Here is a 17,222-nt window from a genome sequence, read left to right as displayed (position 1 = left end):
CTCATCTTTAACCCTGGACTGTCGTAGCTGTGAATGTGAGGGCTTCGTCTTTGTTCACCGTTTATCTGGTGTCCAGCGCGGTGCTTAGTCCAGCGTAGCCACTGAGTAGTGATAGTGAATGAACTAAGTAGAAAGCATTAAGCTAATAATCTAGATTACTGCTGTTGGAAGCCATTCTTCTTTATTGGTTCTCTGTAGGATGAGAGTCATTTTTTATTTGTCGTAAATCAGGGCAGAAAGGTACTAATCAGAAATTAAGAGAGCATCAATTAATGCCAGATCCCAGACTCACCATCTCAGAAGGGGAGGGGTGATGGGACGGCTTTGCCAAAAGAACATTCGTGAGATGCCATTTACCAGAGCCAGTCCCAGATCTGATACTGATTGTTGTTCAGATCATCACAAAATGTCCTGATATGCTCGTGGGTTGGGGGAAGACATTTCAAACCTGAGGCTCAAACAGGGAGGGTCTCTGCGATGTGGATGTGCCCCATGATCCCACCACCGCTAGTCGTGGCCTGGCTGGGCCGTGTACACGTAGTCATGTGCAGACTCCCTGAATCAAGACTCCACGTGGAAGAACGAGCGCCTTCAGCTCCACACGTAAAACGTGTGATCCAACATTTTTTAACCTACTGTGTTCAGTATGAAGTCCTATTATGGGCCAAGTAAAGCCCTGAGCTCGAGGCCGACTGACATGCGTCGTCCCTCAGCTTCACAACTGTCCTAAATGGGGGTGGTGGTGGTGGTGTAACTTTCATATGTGAGCCTGAGGTCACCCTGCTGAACTGGGTCTTAGAAGTGCTGTGTGTTTACCAAGCGGGGAACTCAGACAGACAAGCCATGACCTCGGCCTGAAGGAGTTGCACAGTCAGTGAGAAAACAATCTGGGCTGTAAAGGAAGTAATTCCAGACAGTAAGGACCTGCCAGAGGGGTTTGTGGGATAAAAAATCTCTCTGCTCAAGTTGAGAGGGTTTTGGCTCAGTGGTCAGAGGAAGCTGTGAGGGGCCTGGAAGGATTAGTAACTCGAGGTGGGAGGAAAGCGTCCCAGGCAGGGCAAATTGGAGGGGCCCATCTGCAGGCAGGAGTCCATGAGGTGAGTGGAGGACAGGCAGTCGCTGGACTGGATGGGAGGGGAGGTGAGAGTCACTGTGAGATGGGAAGCAAACAGGAACTGACCGTACAGATGGGGTATATAGTTGGGGGGAGATTTGTCTCAAAGCAAGGTCAGTCACATTGTGGGTTAGGCCAGAAATTTAAAGCTCAGGACTGAGTACCTTATTTGTGCAGAGCTTTTTGAAAAAAAATTTTTTTCTTTCAGGATCACTTTATTGTAGGGAGGGATTAGTATTTTTCTCCTCAAACTGAGCTATGGGCAAAGTATGGAGCTATGGCAGTTTTAGAAACCAGTTGTTTTTCTTGTTGCCTCAGCAACTGGAGGGGCTCTTTTACAATAACACTGAAAATCAAAAATGGAAGCCAACAGAGAAACTTGTTTGTTTCTGTTTTGCAGATAATCACCGCCAATCCTTGGAACACGATCGCTCTTCTCTGTGGGGCCTTCTTGGCATTATTTAAAGCTGCAGAATTTGCCAAACTGAGTGTGAAGTGGATGATCAAAATTAGGAAGAGATACCTTAAAAAAAGAGGCCAGGCAACGAACCACATAAGCTGAAGTCGCCTGCGTTGTTCGTAGGACTGCCCGAGTTCATGGAAGTTCTCATCACTTCTGCTTTGGTAAACCTAGCTGCCAGCAATCCTGTCCTCACTTGAAGAAACGGGCCTTGCTGGGGGCCTGCCTGTCACACTGCAGCTTCTAACTGGTCCTCAGACTGTCTAGAGCCCAATGGAACAGATCCAATGGATGACCTTAACCGTTATTTAAGTATTTAAATTATTAATGAACATCTTTTGACATACGACATGAATAGGGTTTGTGGAAGATGGAATTAGATATAATCCAGTTTCCTGAAGGTTTTTGGAAGCTGCCTTCCTTCTCGGTTTGGTGTATAGTTAAGGTCTAACAGGATGATTAAGGCTCTGACCTTAGGTTTTTTTCTTGAGATTTTTTTAAAATGGACAGGAGAGTGTGATTTTCTTCTCCCCCACCAGTGACTCTTCGGGTGTGGAGGTCATGCTGTGGAACCGGTGTACCGTGTGTGAGAAATGCAAAACCCCTCATGTCTCTGGCGCCATCTGCCAGCCCCTGACACGCTCTCTTGTTTGTTAAATATTAAATGAGACTTTTTTTTAAAGCTACTAGCAAAACTAGTAATTAGATCTCTTGTGGACTGACTAGCCACCTACCTGTCTGGCTAGAATATTGGTTGATGCAGGTATGATGAACATACAGAAACACTAGGACATGTGTACATAGTAGGTGCCTACTCAGTGTATTTTGATGATTTCATTAATAGATGAATAAAAGTTAGGTTAAGACCAAAGGAATCAGTGTGCCAGTATGCATATCTGCTAAATCAATAGGCACCAGTATGCTTTCATTCTGTGACCTCCAAATAAAAGGGAGTGTGAGCCTGAAATTCCACGATGGACAGGTCTGGACTCCCGAGGTACATCATGACCATGTCCAGGGAAGGGCAAGGTGGGCAGGCGATAGATGGCACGTGGTCAGGAAGTGACAGTAAAGCCCCATGAATAAGCTGTGTTAGCTCTTCCTGTCCTACAAACCCCCCACCCATCTGAGAAAGGGGCCTTCAGTATGACCCTCAGAGCTTTCAGCCCAGCCTGTGACAGAGATGAGTAACCTCTGGGTATTTTTCACATGGTAGCCATTGGCTGATTTAAGGTTATGAAGATTATTTCCAGAGTTTTAAATTATTTACATGCCCTTTGCCCCAAAGAGGACTTGGTAGCATTTCTTCAATTTTGTAACCCGGTTTTAGATAATTCAAAGAGAACAACTCAAATGTATGAGTGGGGCAATTTTAATCTCATATCTAGTTAGCAGCAAGAAACTGTGGTTTTTGGTTGAATTATTAAAAGTGAACTTGTGTAAGGAAATATTCCCTGCTATTTTTCTATGGCACAGAAGCAGGTACATTCAAACTTTAGCCTAGGTCCTGTCTCTATAAAATCTTATTGTAAGGCAAATGCAAAGCCAGGCATTAAAGCTTACATTAACAGCATTGAAAAACAGGTATGTGTATTTTTAAATTCTCTCTAAAAATGACACACCACTTTAATATTAAATAGCTAACAAAATTTGCTCCAATGAACATACTAAAACTGTACTTCCTGTACTGTAGAAAGTTGGGAGACCTCTTGAATGTGCTTTCGAGTAAGCTAATTAATTAGGAAGTGGGCATTTCTAGCTCTTTCTTCAACAACGACTATTAGCTGCGGTCTGCCAAAATCTACTCTGGCTGCTCTTCAGTGGAAGAAATGTATGCCTAGACCGTCCACAAAATACACATTTAGACCCAACCGTCTCTTCTGGGGAGGCTGGGGCTTGCCTTTTGCTGTGTTCTGTAGCAGGGTCACCCTTTCCTTCTCCGTGTGCTGCCCCCAGTTGTCAGTAAATCCCCCCGGCCGGCCTTAGGTGAGTGTACAGCATCTGGCAAGAGCACTGGGCCTGGACGGCTGAGGTGGCGGCCATTTGAGAGCATCGTAAAATAGGAGCCACGTCCCGAAATGAAGAGGAGTTTCTCCTGGTTTCACAGCAAGCAGGACGAGGTGCTTTCACAGTGACCTAGGAATAGTGTGCTAGAGTTGTTTTTCATGGATGTGAAAGAGTGGAAGCAGACAGACACCAGTAGTTGAAAACTTTATAACAATCATCTCCCTGCCCCCATAAAAAAAACAGTGCTATTATTACTTATAGATTTTGGGATAGTTATCCTCCTAGGTCTATTTCATTTTATTATTTTATTTTGGCCGCACAGCACGGCATGTGGATCTTAGTTCCCTGACCAGGGATCGAACCCGGGCCCTTGGCAGTGAAAGCATGGAGTCCTAACCACTGGACTACCAGGGAAATCCCATGGGTCTATTTCAATTAAAACTATGTACATATGTACACACATTTAAGGTAAGTTAAACCCATCCTCCAAACATAAAGGGACATGAAGGAAGATGGAAGGATATCCTAGAACTTAGAATTTTATGTGAAAATTCTATACAACAACAGATATACTTTGGTAAATGGCTAGAACACTCGACTCTGGCACACAATCTTCCTATTCTTTAACTGGTGTACAACCTGCAATTTGCCTTAAAATTTTCTCTGTATACACGTATGTATGTATGTAGGGGCAGGGGCAGGCTTCTTCCGAGCGCCTAACCTTAGTGCTGAAAAAAGCAAAGTCGACGTAAGGCAAAATACAAACATAGATTTATTAAATGCTGCTCAATCCCCCAATAAAGATCTTTCATTACAAAACAGTTTTCCACACAACTGCAAGTTAAGAGATTGGAATGGTACTCTGATAACAAAATGTGAGAAAATACTTGACCAAGTAGAAACATATACGACTTCTCTATAGTCAGCTTTTTCAGAACCCTACAGAGGAAGCCTACTGCATTTCCTTTACATAAAGCCAGGCAGTGACAATGAGCGCTCTGCATCACCACACCGTGGGACTCAAAGCCTCCATCCCTGCATCAGGAGGTACTGGAGAAGGGCAGGTTGTGAGGACTGGAAAGGCCCTGCCTTCAGCCTTTGGGAGGAAGAGGAGGAATGAACTGAGAGGCAGGCTGTGTTCACGGCACTGCCCCCACTAATCTGTGCTCAGCGCTCTGGGGAGCTGCAGGTGAAGGGGGATGTTCATAAGGATCGATCTGAAGAATTTGGTTTACTTTCCCAGCTTTTATTTATCATTTGTGCTTTAAAAAGCCTGGAAATTTAAGTTTTTGCTCAAATTCCAGAGTACAGTAATATCTCTATGAAGGAAGGCTTAGGGCAAGTAATTCCCTCCGTCATATTTCTGGGAGAGATGAAGGGAAGGATGAGAATTACACCTTAGTTTTATTTTAGGAAAGTCTTTTTCCTAGGATGTAACTAAGGTCTGCAGCAATGTGAAAAGCACATTATCAAAGGGAAAAATATACAGAGCAGACTACTATATCTATGTGCAACACAACCAAAAACAGAATTCAAGTCATGATTCTTAGCACTCCCATAATTATTTCACTCATATCATAGATGATAAAGTTCATTCATTTCTGTGAAACTTCAGAAGAGTGACACAAATCAATGATTAGACAAAGGTTACAATATACTATGGCCATGATATAGCACAGAGCTATGTTTAGTCCATATATTTTTTTTCATTTACAGTTGCCAGAAAAAACATTGGCCTTTTAATTATATTATACTGATGAGGTTTATTTCATAATTTTTACATATTTCAAAAAAGTGTACAAAACCACCTATCCAACGGAGGTGGAAGGCTTTTTTTATTCATCAGTTGTATTGCTGAGAATACTGTGCATGTTGTAAGCACTGTTCTGCTTTTCTAGAGCTTTCTTTAGCTTTAGCTCCTCCAATTTTTTCCATAATTCTTCACGTTCCAATTCCTTCTTTTTCTCCCTGTAAATAAAGCAAGACTTTTGTAGTTAGAAACTTTTATTTCAGAGCTTGAAGAAACATGCTGTTTGGCAGTTGGCTGGACTGTTCACTCACATTTCACTTAAATCCCTCTACTAAAGCATTTGAGACTTTATATTACCTAGAGCACCACGTTACTCATCTTCATCTCCTAAGTGTAATACCATGTCCGTGTGGCTCCTGTACCGACTGAAAGTTATCGTTCGCTTCCCTCCCTGCATTTTATCACCACCACCGACTGTGGCATCTGTGCTTTATGGTTGGCAAAGTACTTAGTCACCCCTTGCAGTAAACCCCTTGCAGTGGGTTTTTGCCGACGGACTGAAGTGCTGGTCACGAGTCAGCCTGGAGCCATTTCCAGGTGGAAGCCATACCATATCCTTTGGCTCCACATCGCTAGCTGCCAACCAGTCTGTGTCTTACTATGTGTTGTCTCCTGCATGTCAGAAGGAGACTTTAAAGTTTGAATAACCTCTCTAAAAAAGCAAAACTCAAAATATGTTGCTTCAACTACTTAATTTCAGTTCTAAAGAGAACATTTCTGAATAACTTGGACCAAGCTATTCTGAAGGGCTATCTGAACATGTGAAAAAACCATGGGCTTACCCTTCTGCAGTTACATATGCTTTAAGGGGACAAAAGTGCTGATTTACGCAGCCAGTAAGATATAATGATCGCTCTTAGTTATGTGAAATATGCATTTTTCAAATATAAGTTTCATATGATCCTAGTCATTTTTCCTTCTTCACATTGCTTCCTGGGACTCAAACTATGTACCTAACTTCTATTCCTGCCTGAAAGGTGCTATTTAAAAGAAATAATGCATTGAGTTAGTTATTGATGGATTAGGACGGCCTTGAAGAAGAGAGATCCTTTCTCTACTTGCCACCAGAAAACCAGGACTAGGAACTTATAGTCAAAATAGATCAGCTTTTCCAAACAGAATAGTTAATACACTTATTAGAAATAAATGGGCTCAGGTACAGCAGTTATTGAAACTGAATAAATATATGAGAAGGAAGTGATTTTTACATTATTTTGTAGTAATTTATGAAATTTTCAAAAAGAGGTAATCACTAAGCCAAGTTCCTAAATGCTAATGTGTGTGACCATTTATTCACTAAAATATATATTGCAAGGAACAAAATATCAGTAATAGTACTCAGGCACAGACATATCCTTATGTGAGTTTCCTCTTCCCAAAAGGGAACTATACTGACTTTAAAATAATACCACTTTGTTAAAATGTGAAGCTTAAAAACTATCAAATTATTGTGCAAGGAACAGTTGAAGAATAAGCTCACTATGGAAGCCCATGTGGACAAAAGCAATTCTCATAAATGTAAAAATAATTATGTAAAGTAGTATTTAAAATTCAGCATAAATTGTATTTCACAATGCAGATGTTATCATACTGATAAAGTCTAAGGCTCAGAATGAGATACACAGAATTTATGATCCACATTAAAATCATAATCTAACCATTAGGAGTTTACCTGGAAATGACTTTAAAGTACTTATTAGAGACATTCAAATTGTAATGCTAAATGTAATTGGCTTTTTTGAATTTTATTTATTTATTTATTTTATACAGCAGGTTCTTATTATCTATTTTATACATGTTAGTGTATATATGTCAATCCCAATCTCTCAATTTATCCTACTGCAGCAATTCGCTTCTTAAACATAATTTTAACTTAGAATACCTTATTGGACTGAATCACATTCAACTAATCTAAAATGTACAGATAAGTCTATAAATAAAAATGTCAAATACCTTTGTCTTTCAGCTTTGTATGAACTAGTAAGATCATCGAAAAGCTTGCCGTTCATCTCCATGAGGGTTTTCAGCACATTGTACACCAGTGCTACAATGGTCCTAAAATGAAAACAAGCCAGTGCTGGGTTACTGATGCTACTAACAGATGGGAAATGTAACACTATCATCTCTGAAATGGGTTAGATGTTAGCTGACTCAGTCAATCTATTTTAGAGCTGACAAACTGAAGTTCAATAAGTTTAGTAATTTGCTCAAGGTCACACAGCCAGTGGTAGTAGAGATGGTCGGTCTGATTCAAAAACTCCTTCCATGATACAGTCCTTCCCACTGTATCATGCTTAGATTAAACCCTAAAAATGTTATGGTCAGCTTCTTGTCTGCTCTAGAGTCTACTATCACAAACCCTGAATAACAGCATTAAAAGAAGTTGAAAAAGATCCAATTACCGTAAGTTGTAAGAAGAAAAGTAAAAAACAGGATAAGGATGTTACAGAATTTAGAATGTATACAATCTAAACATCACTGATGGGACCTTGAGCACTGAAGCTTCTCCCTGGGCTAGGCCAGCTATGGAGGTGAGACTGGATACTGGCAGCACACAGTCGCCTGTGCATCCTCTACAGATGTTGGGTTGGTCTCCCCAACAGGGATTAACCACACACTGGTACAGAATGTCACACCAGACAGTCCCTAGATTTGCAATTCTAAATAGAAATTAAGAACATACAGGAGTTCAGGATTTCTGAGCATGAGCCACCCCTTCTCCTTGGCCCTGCAATAAACCTTTCTCTGCTCAAAAAAAAAAAAAAAAAACCGAACAACAAAAAACCCCAGAACATACAGACACACATACAACTTCATAAAACTCAGTGCAGAATAAAATATAACTATGTGATGTTAACCTTGGCATCAATTCCAAATCTGTACAGGTTTCGTAAGTATGAGTTATGAGATCAAATGACAAAGAGGTCAAAAAAACAAAAACACAAAAATAACACAATCAACATAAAAGACACTTACGGATTCCAGTGTTCTTTGGAGATTTTGTACAAACTGCCAAACATAATTGGCAGAATTTTATCAATATTCTCCTCAATCAAACTAAGAATATATTCATTGTTCCAGAAGTACAGCGCCCTTTCTGCAACCTAAAAAAAGACATTTAGAAATGTCAAAACTAAAAGAGAAAAGAAGTAATAGTATAAAATAAAAATGGCTTCACTGAAAACATCATACCTGAAAATGAGAACTGGATACACACTTGGATATCTGCTTAAAAAGGGGCTCTTCAATTTTTTTGAATTGTGTTGGTTCAATGACATCTAAGATTTCTTCAATTTCTCCTAAAAACATCACCTAGGTTAAAAAAAATTTATTTTAAGAAACATAATATGACAAATTACATGATGTTAATATAGAAAACACAAATGAGAAGGTTAACCTACAAATTAAACAGTGGATGAAAAAAATCTTGATAGTATATGCAATTTACTACAATGTACAGATATTCTACCAAGTCTCTCTAATCCCCACAGAACATCTCCCGCTTGGTAGCAGTGATGATACACCCAGCCCAAAGAAGCATGGTTTATAGCCCTGAGATTGAGAATTTCTAATAAAATGCACTGTTTTTGTTGAATGAAATGCACCTCTTTCTGACTGCATGTTTTTGGCCAAAATTTCAGCAATCCTCTGATCACCTGCAAAAAAGGGAAAAGTTTATTTAGCATGAATTAAGCAAAGAATCTGGTTAATCTCAGGAAATTTTAAATAATTGTGATAATATCAATATTCATTCTGATGGAGAACAATAGTATTCAATAACTATGTATATCCCCTTACTCTGCTCAGCTTTAGACTTGTACCAATTCAACAGATACTTATTGAGTGCCTTTGTACCAGATACTGTTCTAGGTGCCAGGGACACACTGATGAATAAGACAGAAGGAGGTCCCTGATTTTCATGAAGCAGGAAGGCCAACATAAGTTAGCAAGTAAACTTATAAATAAAATAATTTTAATAGTAGTAAGTGCTACTTCCTACTAAGAAAATAAAGTATGAGATAATGACTTGGTGGGGTGAGGAAGGGAGGTTATTTTAGGGAGAAATTAAGGAACAGATAATTCCTGTTATTTAAACCATTATGAAGCACCCAAAAAAGCCAGAAAGCTTCTCAATTTATTTCATGGCTGGCACAGTCTTGATAACCCAAATACAACAAAACAAGGGATCGTGAATTTAAGTAAACAGAGTTGCAAAAATCTGTATTAAACCGAATATAACAGTATATTAACAGAATACTGCTACCTACCCAATAACTTATTCCAGAAATTCCAGGATGGTTCAACTCATTATAGTTATAGGTTAAAAGGGGGAAAAAAAAACTGTATGATCATCTCAAAAGATTTTGAAGTTACTTGATTTTTTGATTGATTACATATTCTGATAACAATTTAGTAAGCTAGAACTAAGAATTTATCAGAAACCATCAGCAATCAACTTATATAATGGTCTCTTGGAAATTGGCAGTAAAACCATTTGGGCCTGGTGCTTTTGTGGAAATAAATCTCTGACAGCCTTTTAAGTAAATTTAGTTATTGGTCTTGTCTAGTAATGAAGAACACTCATCCAAATTAAAACTGGGGAAGAACACTGTTCTGGAGCCAATCCAGTAAGATAAGAATCTGATGAATAATGTTGAAAAGGGATATCAGAATTATACTTATTTGTCTAAGTGTATGATAATTATATACTGCTTAAATATTAAAAGATGAAAAATTACTAGAATGAGTAGGAAAATTCAATTGTGGTCAGATAAAAGATAAATATGTAAAAATCAATACCTTTTAAAACAAAGTATCAGTTATAATAATCAGAGAAAAATAATTAAAACAATAAGGTAGTAGCATGGAAACTGACAGAGAAGATATATGACACAGAGGAATACCTAGACAGACTCAAGTATATATGAGGTTTTAATATATGACAAAGGTGGCATTTCAGTTCCTGGGAAACAGCTGAATTAGTCAATTAATTGGTGGTACTTGAACTGGTGGCTCACCAGTTAGAAAAAAAAATTTCCTCAGATTTTAAGGAACTCCTTTGGTAGGCAGACTCCTGAAATGATCGCCTATGATCCTTACTTCCTGAATTCACACTCTTGTGTAGTTGAGTCCTTCCCTCAAGTGTGGATTGGCCTACTGACTTGCCTCTAACCAACAGAATGTGGCAAAAGGGACAGAATGTCACTTCCATGAGAAATTTACAAAAGATTGTGACTTCCATCTTATGAGCAGACTCTCTAGGGCCTTCTCGTCTTGCAAGCTTTGATAAAGCAAGCTGCTATGTTGGAAAGGCCCAAGTACCAAGGAATTGAGGGTGGCTGCTGGCCAACAGCATCTGAAGAACCAAATGCTAACAACAGTCACGTGAACTCAGAAGCAGATCCTTCCTCATCTGAGACTTCATATGCAACGCTATACCTGGCCAACACCTTGACTGCAGCCTTGTGAGAGACCCTGAGGCAGAGGACACAGCTAAGTCATGCCTGGATTCCTGATTCACAGAAACTATGCAATAATAAACGTTTGTTGTTTTAAGCCACGAAATTTTGTGATAATTTGTTATGTAGCAATAGAAAACTAAAACAATTCCTTACCCGTGTCACACAAAAATTTCAATTTCAAATGGTGTAGTGGGTTGAATGGTGGCCCCCAAACAGATATGTTCATGTCCTAATCTCTGAAATCTATGAATGTGACTTATTTGGAAAACGGGTCTGTACAGATATAATTAAGTTAAGGATCTCAAGATGAAAGCATCCTGGGTTATCTGGGTGGGCCCTAAATCCAATGACAAGTATCCTTGTAAGAGATAACACAGAGGAGAGACCGAAGAAGAGGCAGCAATGTGATATTGGAGCGATGCAGCCACAAGCCAAGAACACCTGGAGACACCAGAAACTGGAAGAGGCAAGGAACGGAATCTCCCCTAGAGCATCTGGAGGGAGTGCAGCCCTGCCGACACCTTGATTTTGGACTTCTGGCCTTCAGAACTGTGAGAGAATAAATTTCTGTTATTTTAAGCCACCAAGGTTGTGGTAATTCGTCATGGCAGCCCTAGGAAACTATTATAGATGGAATAAAGTTTTTACACGTAAAAACTAAATCCATAAAATAACTAGAATATGATACTAGAGAGTATTTTTATAATCTCAAAGGGCAGAAGGATTTTACTTAGCATGACATCAAGGCCAGAAGCCATAATGATGAATAGATTCCACTACATAAAAAATTTTTAGTTCTTTAAAAAGGCAAATATTAAAAACAGTATAGGGCCTCCCTGGTGGTGCAGTGGTTAAGAGTCCGCCTGCCGATGCAGGGGATACGGGTTCGTGCCCCGGTCTGGGAGGATCCCATATGCCGCGGAGCGGCTGGGCCCGTGAGCCATGGCCGCTGGGCCTGCGCATCCGGAGCCTGTGCTCCGCAACGGGAGAGGCCACAACAGTGAGAGGCCCGCATACCGCAAAAAGAAAAAAAATAAAAAAATAAAAACAGTATATTCAAAGTTAAAAGGAAAACTCCAAATGGGTAAAAAAAATTTACAAAATATAATAGGCAAAGGCTTAAAAGTAGGCAAAGGACACAGAAATACAAATGACTAATAACCATATAAAAGGATGGCTGTAATAATTTTAAAAAGCCAATTAAAATATTTCATACCTATTAGACTAGCAAAAATTTAAAACAATATTCAGCACTGGCTGATAAGGGAAAATAGGCACCTTCACACACTGTACTCTTTGACCCAGCAATATGGTTTTAACTTCAGTAATTTGGTTTTATATTTTTTTGAATTTTTGAATTTTATTTTATTTTATTTTTATACAGCAGGTTCTTATTAGTTATCCATTTTATACATATTAGTGTATACATGTCAATCCCAATCTCCCAAGTCATCCCACCACCATCCCCCCCGCCACTTTCCCCCCTTAGTAATTTGGCTTTTTAAAAATTTTACATACAGTAAAATTTTTTCTTTTTTTGGTGTACAGTTCTCAGGGTTTTTTATACACACATAGATTTTTTTTTTTGTAACCAACATTACAGACAGGACACAGAATAATTCCAATACCCTAAAACAACCCCACACCCAGCAACATGCTTCTAACAATGAAAATTCCAATAACTCAAGTGTCCATGAATTGGGGATTGATTAAATATGTTATGATAATCCATATAATGGAATTTGATGTGACTAGTGAAAAAATGAAGCAGATTAATATGGAAAGATATCCACATTACATTGCCAAGTGAAAAAACCTAGTCAGCACTGTCCCACTGTTTAACCTATACATAAACATATGTACAGAAAAAAATTTATAGAAATATATTCACCAATTTATATGGTTATCTTTAGGGGATCAGATTTTAAGGAACTTCCTCCACATTATGCTTTATGATTTTGTCTTGTGTGAACCAAATTAACACATTACTTTCATAAATGGAAGTAACAATAAAGTCATTTCCATTTTGGAAAATAAAATAATTTCAATAGAAGATCCAGGGACATAAAGAATGTAATAAACTACCTAAAGCTCTGACTTATTTACAATTTGTAGGAAGCTTTGATATGAATGCCAGCCTCCTAGAAAATGAGTATTAGGGCTCAAACCCAAGTACTATGGCCTTAATTTTGGTGCTAGAATGGCCTATTAGTAGAAATTACAAGATCTCTGTATCTACAGATCTTTATGAATTGAAAAATATTTTCCTTTGTCAACTTGGACATTTTATCTCCTCATGCTGCTCCTATTTCTATTAACCCAACTCATCTAAGCCAAATGTCCGGCCCTCATCCCTCTCCCTAACCTTTTACTCTATAAAAAGAAATCAGCTGTCTCCCCGATCCACTCCATATTAACTTAATTATATTTATATCTGTTTATTATTCACCAAGCATGAACCATGTTATGGGTTTTCTTTGTCTCAATTCTAATGAGAGCTATCATGGATTTGCATTAAGTTTTACTTCACTTTAGAGGTTTATGTGTTTTCATGTAAATACTGGGCTTCTAATTCTCCTATTTGTCTTTAAAAACTGTTTTTAGCTGTTTCCAGAAAGAACTGCAAGCCTAAAAAGTCTAAAACTCTAAACATCAGGGAGTGGAAAAATATCTTTCATTCCTTTACACAGACAAAGCTCAAGTCAAAGGGAGAACACTAAGTACATAATTTTTTTCAAGTGCCTCTGGCCTAAGAAAACTCTAATATAAAGAAAATCATATAATTTAAATCCTTCAAACCCCTTGCTATTCTTCAAGAACCCTTAGTTTAAATATTTAGATTTAGGATACCTAGAAAACACCCTCTCAAAATACTTACTTCACCAAGGTTAAAATGTTGTTTTCTATGTTTTTATCCTTTTCTGTTTTTCCCTAAACTTATCTTTTGTTTTTCTTGAATCTTCAATTTTCATGATAACATTTTTATTCTCTCCTGAATCTTTGTATTATAGACAATTAGTAAGCAGCAGAATTCAAAGACTGAATTGCTATGTTGATTCATAAAGTAAACAATCTTTATTCCAAGATTATGTCTTAATCACCAAAGGCAAGGAAATGTTTTCAACCCCTATTATGTGGTTTACCGTTAATAAGAGGGGAAATCCTATTTCTAAAGAAAAAACAAAACTCAAGGGAATAGTTTTGGGACCCTTACAGTATGTTTTATGTTTTACTTTCAAAAGGTGAATGAAGATTAAAAAGACTATCACTGAAGGTACCATGTATATAAAATTTCACTGTAGTCATTTGATCCTGTCCTCATACATCTTAACTACTATACATTAATTTTAATCTACATTTAAGTTACTCAAGACATACATTATAACTCATGAGAGCTCCCCATCCCAATCTTGTTCTCTGAGTACACATTAACCTCACTTTCCTTCTTCTAAATGATTTTAGTTTAAAATATATTACTACTACTGTTTGGTAACTCTATAAGGGAATAAAGAAAGCTAAAATAAAATGCTACAATGTAGACCAAAAACATAAAAATAAGTAAAACACTTACAGGTTCTGTTAGTGTTGTATCTTTCTCCAGGAACTGTACAACACAGTAGGCTAGCTAAAATACAAGGGACAGTTTATAAATTTCACTGAATGAAATAACATTTAGTAATGCAGCATTTTTATATTTAGCTAACAAAACTACCTCATTTTGACAAACTTTATCACAATATATAAAAATGAATATACTCATAGTTGTGCAAGTCACTTCTACTTCAAAAAAGATGTCCTTTTTTCAGTAGTAACTTCTGAATATTAAGTTAACTGAAATATTAAAGAAAATGTAGTTGGACATATCAATCTTTCGGTATCATTTAGGTGGCAGACCAGTTCTTTGGGGAATTAAAAGCACTGTCTTTGTCTTACAAATCAGAAGTGTAACTATAGCACACTAAATTAATAGATACATACACAGATAAATAAATAAAGTTGACTGAAATAAGACTAGAGCTAACATTTTAGTTTTTCAGCATGTTTCTAACATATATGCTGATATGATATTATTCTTTGAGTATTAACAGAGGAAACTAAAACCATTCTCTAACTAGGTCACTGAGGCTAGATGGAACATTCTGCAGATATGTGGGATTTATCAAAGTCACACAGTGAGTTAGGTCAGGGCCTGGACCAGAAAAGAACTTGATCTTTCCTATATCTATACTTACAGTTCATTCAGCTTATTTAAGAACACTAAATATCATAATGCTTTAAAAATTATGATACAGTAAAAATTTGCTTTGGGCAACTTACAAAAGCAAATTGCTTAAATATACTTAAAATTGCCACCTCAATATTTCTCAGTTTCTCTGCCTTTATATCAGTCTTTGAAACAACATTCATTTCACCTGAAATCTCCTGCAACTTACCTGAGCATGAAACAAAGCTAATCCTTTGGCAGTATGCATAGGAATAAGAACCTTCATTAGAAATTGTTTATGTTCTGCTTTCAGTGGCAATGCAAAGCCATTGATAATACTGGAGGGGAAAAAAAGCAGGGGAAGGGTTACGTAGTTACTACTTTATTTCTAAAAGTTGTTACATCCCCAAGTACCTAGGAACTGCTCTGCTTCAGTCCTGGTGTTGAATGACTTACTCATCTGCAAACTACGTTAGACTATCACTATGAAGTCTGCTTCTTTAAGTCATTCAGTGATCCCAAAAGAAAACGAGGACTGCCAATTTAATGTCCCAGTAAGCAACTTCATGTTTTCTATAAAGCCTATCACTTATTCATGCCTTTATTTTTCTTCTCTAAAGCACAGGAGAGTCAATATCACAATATTGTTAGAATTTTCAATATATTCTGAAGTAAATGGGTAGTTTCTCTTACTTTATTGAAAGATCTGAAATTAAGTTCTCTCCATAATCATTCTCTAAGTATTAACAGAGGAGACAAAAACCATTCTCTAAACATAAATAGAGGGTCTAAACTTCTCTCATGTTAATACTGCTATGTGGTGAATAAGGAAGGCAAAAATGTTCATATAAACTAAAATCAAAGGCTGTAGATTCTTCTAAAAAGAACAGATGTATAGGAATGATCTATCAACATCTGAACAAGAATTCCTGTAACTTCATCAAAGATTCACTATAACTTATTTCATCTCTTCCCAATCAGATCCTATAGGTTTCTGAGGCAGTCTGGCAAGATCAGGCATAAAATATGCCACAGCTTCAAAAGCACAAGTCTATTCTGAAACAGATGTCTTGCGTGGCACTATTTTAATATGCTGACCCCCTAAAAAGCTATAATAAGAATTCAGTTGAGAAACTATGTCTTATACTATATATTCAAACTCTAAAATATGAAATAATTTCTCCAATCCCAGCTATTTTAATACATAAAGCATTCAAAGTTACTTAATTCTTAAAAAGAACAAAAAACTGACCTACCTTCCTAATATTTCAAGGAGTTCAGCAACACCATTGAAATGTTCTGTTTCATATATAAACCTAAATTTAAAATAAAGATAGATATAAAGAAAAATCAAACATCAGAAAATTAAACTGAGAAAAAGATGTAGGAAGGTACAAAGAAATCTAAGGGGCAAATATAAGAAATGTTCAAGCACACTTTAGGAATGAATTCTTTGTAAGCTATTTTGCCCTAATCAGTTACTTCTTAGCAATCTTATAAAAGAAGGTCTATTTCCTATTAAACCACATATACTTTTGCTAAAATTTGCTATATATTAAGATAACAATATAATTTCATCTGGAATATTTTATTTTACTTTACTTTACTATAAGGAAGATGGGTCTTCTCAAAGAAATACTTTTTAAAATAGGAAACCTCTACCCATAGGTAACTCTAAGGGAAAAGGACTCATGTAATAAAGCCACTTTTATTCAGAATTTCTCTAAGCCTAAACTACACAGGCTGACTAGCTTTCTAAGATTAGGGTCGCCTTTAAAGTAGGGAGTCATAGACTCAAATGATGACAGGATAGGCAGGGAAGATACCATAAATGATGGGCAGGGCCCCAGAGAGAACGACAGAGAGCTGGACAAAGATGTTCTCTCTAGAGGAGGCAATATTTCTCATCTCTGACTGTTACAGTGTGAAAATGCTGCCACATTGTCAACTCAAACAAACAAACCAAACCTGAAATTTGGGTATTAAAGCAAAATCTCCTAATCTGAAGCAACTACTCAATAGATTTCATTGATAAAGTGGTCAAAAGATAAATTTAATTAGCTTTGTCAGAAAATCGAATGAAAATACTGCCAAGAGCTACTGATTTAAATGGTATTTATACAAAATTTTTTAAACAAGTGCTCAAATAGATAACCAGACAAACT

The 17,222-nt window shown here is 37.3% G+C and overlaps 2 protein-coding genes across 2 annotated transcripts in view; one reads left to right on the top strand and one right to left on the bottom strand.

Moving 5' to 3' along the window:
• Positions 1 to 3,199, top strand: part of PACC1 (proton activated chloride channel 1) — a 33,528-nt gene extending 30,329 nt beyond the window's left edge. The window contains exon 8 of the mRNA XM_060090938.1: positions 1,515 to 3,199. Within this exon, the coding sequence (XP_059946921.1) occupies positions 1,515 to 1,676 (162 nt within the window). The 3' untranslated portion in view covers positions 1,677 to 3,199. The remainder of the gene's footprint in view (positions 1 to 1,514) is intronic.
• Positions 3,200 to 4,330: 1,131 nt separating this feature from the next.
• PPP2R5A (protein phosphatase 2 regulatory subunit B'alpha) overlaps positions 4,331 to 17,222 on the bottom strand; it is a 95,735-nt gene continuing 82,843 nt past the window's right edge. The window contains exons 6-13 of the mRNA XM_060090937.1: positions 16,314 to 16,373; positions 15,287 to 15,395; positions 14,425 to 14,478; positions 8,997 to 9,047; positions 8,584 to 8,703; positions 8,368 to 8,495; positions 7,345 to 7,446; positions 4,331 to 5,549 (exon numbers count right to left, since the gene is read on the bottom strand). Coding sequence (XP_059946920.1) covers positions 5,417 to 5,549; positions 7,345 to 7,446; positions 8,368 to 8,495; positions 8,584 to 8,703; positions 8,997 to 9,047; positions 14,425 to 14,478; positions 15,287 to 15,395; positions 16,314 to 16,373 — 757 coding nt within the window. The 3' untranslated portion in view covers positions 4,331 to 5,416. The remainder of the gene's footprint in view (positions 5,550 to 7,344; positions 7,447 to 8,367; positions 8,496 to 8,583; positions 8,704 to 8,996; positions 9,048 to 14,424; positions 14,479 to 15,286; positions 15,396 to 16,313; positions 16,374 to 17,222) is intronic.

This window comes from Mesoplodon densirostris, chromosome 2 (genome assembly GCF_025265405.1).
Source record: "Mesoplodon densirostris isolate mMesDen1 chromosome 2, mMesDen1 primary haplotype, whole genome shotgun sequence".
NCBI lineage: Eukaryota > Metazoa > Chordata > Mammalia > Artiodactyla > Ziphiidae > Mesoplodon > Mesoplodon densirostris.
This window is presented reverse-complemented; position numbering and strand designations above follow the sequence as displayed.